The sequence below is a fragment of the Chiloscyllium plagiosum genome, unplaced genomic scaffold (assembly GCF_004010195.1).
Source record: "Chiloscyllium plagiosum isolate BGI_BamShark_2017 unplaced genomic scaffold, ASM401019v2 scaf_62637, whole genome shotgun sequence".
NCBI classification, from domain to species: domain Eukaryota; kingdom Metazoa; phylum Chordata; class Chondrichthyes; order Orectolobiformes; family Hemiscylliidae; genus Chiloscyllium; species Chiloscyllium plagiosum.
Genome location: NW_025196057.1, coordinates 1 through 4,636, shown reverse-complemented (window position 1 = coordinate 4,636; position 4,636 = coordinate 1). Strand labels below are relative to the sequence as shown.

The following is a 4,636-nucleotide window of genomic DNA, read 5'->3' as shown; positions in this document are numbered from 1 at the left end:
TTCCCCACTCTGTACACCACACTCTTCTGCCTTCCACTCTCTCCCCTACTGTTTCTTCCAATTCCCCCATTCTTCCCAACTTCTCCTCCGCTCTCCCTTGCCCCATCCGGCTCTTCCTTCTCCATTCTCCTCCCCATTCTTCGTACACGTTGCCTTCATTATCATCTCTATTGTCTCTTCTCTCTGACCATGTTATTTGATCTCTCCCCCCAGCTCCAGCCTCTCTGACTCTGGATCCGAACACAGCACATCCCCTACCCATCCTGTCTGAGGACCGGACAAGTGTCAGACTCGGTGACACGGAGCAGCCACTCCCTGACTCCCTGGAGAGATTTGATCTCTTGCCTTTTGTCCTGGGATCAGAGGGATTCATATCAAGGGGGCACTACTGGGAGGTGGAGGTGGGGGAGAAGACCTGGTGGATTCTGGGAGTGGCCCGAGAGTCTGTGAAGAGGAAACGGGGATTCAGACTGAACCCAGAGACCGGACTGTGGACTGTGGGGTTGTATCCCAGAGATGGTTATTTTGCCGCCACCTCCCCCTCACTGACCCCCCTCTCCCTGAGTGAGAATCCCCGGAAGATCGGGGTTTTCCTGGACTATGAGGTTGGACAGGTGTCATTTTACAATGCGGACACCATGTCCCATCTCCACACTTTCACCCACACTTTCACTGAGAGGCTCTTTCCCATCTTCAATCCGGGATTGAATGACGGCGGGAAAAACTCAGCCCCGCTGACAATCTGCAGGATTAAAGGGCACTGACAGATCCATCCCATAATTTCACCCCGTCCGCTTGCCTCCTGCCAAATTTAAACTGATGGGTGTGGATGTCAGTCACAGGTGGAGAGAGAAGCCAGGTTAACATTCTGGGAATAAACCCTGTATCGGAACTGGGAACTGAAAGATCAGCAAGGAGCTGTGTAGGGCTGGGGGAAAGAAGAAACAAATATAAGTACAATTGGAGAGTTAAAAATCACACAACACCAGATTATAGTCCAAAAGGTTTGTTTGGAAGCACTACCTTTCGGAGCACTGGTCTTTCATCAGGTGGTTGTGGAGAGTCAGTGGGGTCTTTCCAGGGGGTACATCAGATCATGTCACTGCAAGACAGAGAGAGACAGTGAGATCCAGAAAGAGGTGGGGAAGTGAAGGCAATGAATACAAGAATTCCTTGAGTCACTGTTATGCCCACCTTCACAGTGACGAGGTGGTCTTGGTTTCCAGTGGACGGAGGTTCAAATCTTTGAAATTTGAACAATTGAGTAAATTTGGATGGTTTAGCTGGCTTCCACACCACTTCTAAACACACAGCAATGTAGTTGACTCTTAATGCTGACTGGGCATTCAGTTCTGAGCAATACCAACACTGACATCTCATCAATGATTTTATCAAAGAAGACTGGAGGGGAGACCAGATGCTGTTGTGATTCAAGTCACTCTTCAGTTTGGACTCAGGCAGTGAGCACGTGCAATTCCCATGTTGCCTGGCCCACTGAGTACTTCCATCATTTTCTGTTGATATTAATGGCTCATTGGTTTGATTCCTGTAATTATGATAGCACTGTCAGTTTGTTAAACTTAAAATTCTCAACCTATTACAATAATGTCAGTGATTAAATAATGCTGGCCATTCAAATGGATCTGCCCAGGTTTGTAAATATTAATCAGAACATCACGTTCACGTGGGTACTCTGTAATAAAATTGATGGTAAGGGAACTTATGTATATGTGATGTCTCCTGCTGTGAATATTGTTGATAATCTGTACTGAATGTGCTATATAAATTGATTTGGGTACGTACACCATTCCTGTAGAATGTTGAACAACATGAAACCCAGTTCACTCGAATTTAAGTATTCATTGGTTGCTGGGTTTCTGGTCAATCTCATCATCTGTTTACTTCAGTGAAATCATTCTTAAATCATGATGTTGTGATTACTTGTTTTTTTTTTGCAAAGTATTAAAGCACTCTTGTTAAACTGCGCAGGCTCAGGCACGAGAGAGCACATTGAGAGTCAGACACAGACCGAGTGAGTATATAGTTGAGGGCATTTGGAGGTAGTGCGAGACTAGAACTGGTTCATGTTTTGTTTTTCCATTTTAAAAGTTTGAAATTTGGTCACCTCAGTCATGAAAAGGTCGCTGACCCAGCTGCCTGAGGGACAGTAATCTGCTGAAGCCTGAACAGGGTCTCAATAGGTGGTGATTACTGTTAAAGCTCAATATATTGGAGTCAGCTGTATTTAACGAATGAATGATTTTGAATGAATAATTTTACTATTACCTATATGTTCCAGTGCAAACACAATAAAATGCAGTGAAAAACTTCCACTGTCCACTGGTACCATTTTGCATAGTTTATAATAATTTACAAAAGAGACTCCATAACTGTTTCAAAACCGCCACCAACAGATCCACTCAACGTCAAAGTCGCCTCTCTTCAGATCATTTGGCGCTAGGCCTAACTCGCTGATTCAGGCTGCCATGTTCGCCCATCTGCCAGCCACCTCCTGGACACAGCTCCAGGCTCACCAGCCTCTGCCATACTCCCAACCCAAACAAAACACCTTCCTACCAACTTCCCCAATGATGCCAAAATAAAAATGGGAAAAGGGAAAAACAAAGAAACAGGCAGAGTGAACCTTGGATGCTGCCGTCAGACTCTTGAAATGAAAGATTTCTGTATTTCGTACTTTCAAAAGGAAGTGAAAGTGAAAAAGAGAAAGGCTGTGAGAGGTTGTCAAGCACTGACCATGAAAGTTGTTTGGTATGCTTTCCTTTATTGGTCAGAATATTGAGTATAGGAGCTTGCAGGTCATGTTGTGGCTGTATAGGATGTTGGTCACGGCACTTTGGAATATTACGTGCAATTCTGATCTCCTTCCTATCGGAAAAATATTGTGAAACTTGAAATGGTTTAGAACAGATTTACAGGGGTGTTGCAAGTGTTGCAATTTGAGCTATAAGGAGATGCTGAATAGGTTGGGGCTGCTTTCCCTGGAGCATCGGAGGCTGAGGGGTGACCTTATAGAGGGTCATAAAATCATGAGGTGCATGGATAGGATAAATAGTCAGTCTTTTCCCTAGGGTGGAGAAGTCTAGAACGAGAAGGCATAGGTCCATGGTGAGGGAGGGAAGATACAAAAGAGACCTGAGGGGCAACTTTTTTTATGCAGAGGGTCGTGCACGTATGGAATGAGCTGCCAGAGGAAGTGGTGGAGGCTGGTACAATTGCAACACTTAAAAGACATCTGGATGGGTCGATGAACAGGAAGGGTTTGCAGGGAAAAGGGCCGGATGCTGGCAGTGGGACCAGATTAGGTTGGGATATCGGGTTTGGAGTGGATGATTTGGCCCGAAGGGTCTGCTTCCATGCTGTACATTTCTGACATTCTGACTCTATGACTGCACAGAGTGTGAAGATAGACGAGTGAAGCTATGGCCTGTGTCACTACCTACTGATAACACATTGCTCCTGACCAACCAATCCCAACTGTTATTTCACAGGGATGGAAAACCTCTTTCTGTGCTGGTTGTTCTCGGTATTTAATCCCTGTCTGTTTGCATGAGTGTATCCCTTTCCACACAGACACAGCAGATGAATGGTTACCTTGCTGGTGTAGCTGCAGATGAGTTGACTGAGTTAACCCCTTTAAGAGGGGATATGTGGAAGCAAACTCTGCACTGTCAGGAAAAACAGGAGTGAGACAAAGCCCTACAGATCAAGGAATTCGGAGGCAGTTCGGGAACTCACGGCACAGTAGAAAAGGTGCATTTTGTTTGGTTTATTGGCACATCGTTTGGAAATAATTTTTCAACAGGACATATTGAAGCCTAGCACAACAGAGTGACAGCACACGCTCATTGGTTGGTAATAGCTGCTAATGTGACCAAAATAGAGACATCGGAGCACCGATGTGTTGTATCTGCAAGATGTGGGGGATCCATTCTGGTTCAAAATGGGCACATTTGCTGCTCGGTTGGTTTGGAATAATTGCTCTGAGTATTGAGTGCAAATCCTCGTGAGATCGTTAAACTGAATGTGTTCTTTCACATCGAAACTAAAAGCAGGTGGATTCAGGAAGTGCGGAGAGTGAACATGGCATCCGCACAGCAGCTCCTGAGACTGACCGAGGAGGTAATTTGTCCCATTTGTCTGGATTTCTTCACCGATCCGGTTACACTGGATTGTGGGCACAACTTCTGCCGCTCCTGTATCACCCAGAGTTGGGAAAAGAAGGAGATAAACTCCTGCCCGGAATGTAGAGAGGTGTTTCCGGAAAGAAACCTCAGGGTAAATCGGGCCATAGCGAATCTGGCCGAGGAGGCTCGAAAATTAAAGCTGTATCCGAAAGAGAAGGAAAGTAAACCTCACTGTGAGAAACATCAGAGAGAACTGAAGCTGTTTTGTGACACTGACAGGAAGTTGATCTGTGTGATGTGTGTCACTGCACCGGAACACAGAGAGCACCGCTTCATACAGATTCAAGAAGGAGTTAAAGTGTACAAGGTAAAGAGGAAATGTTCAAAAGCTGTGAATTGTGGCATAGTTTCTAGGTCTGACAGTTTCATGCTGCGATTTCTCTTCCAATTCCAGGCTAAACTGAAATCTTCTTTAGATTCTCTCACAGAGA

General features: G+C 45.3%; 1 protein-coding gene across 1 annotated transcript; it reads left to right on the top strand.

Annotated features, from left to right (window-relative positions):
• Positions 1 to 3,351: 3,351 nt before the first annotated feature.
• LOC122545863 (E3 ubiquitin-protein ligase TRIM17-like) lies at positions 3,352 to 4,632 on the top strand (the record flags this gene model as incomplete). The annotated part of the gene is made up of 2 exons (XM_043684754.1): positions 3,352 to 4,512; positions 4,600 to 4,632. Coding segments are annotated over exons 1-2 (444 nt in total), but the record flags the coding sequence as incomplete, so codon positions are not given.
• Between the last annotated feature and the right edge of the window lie 4 nt (positions 4,633 to 4,636).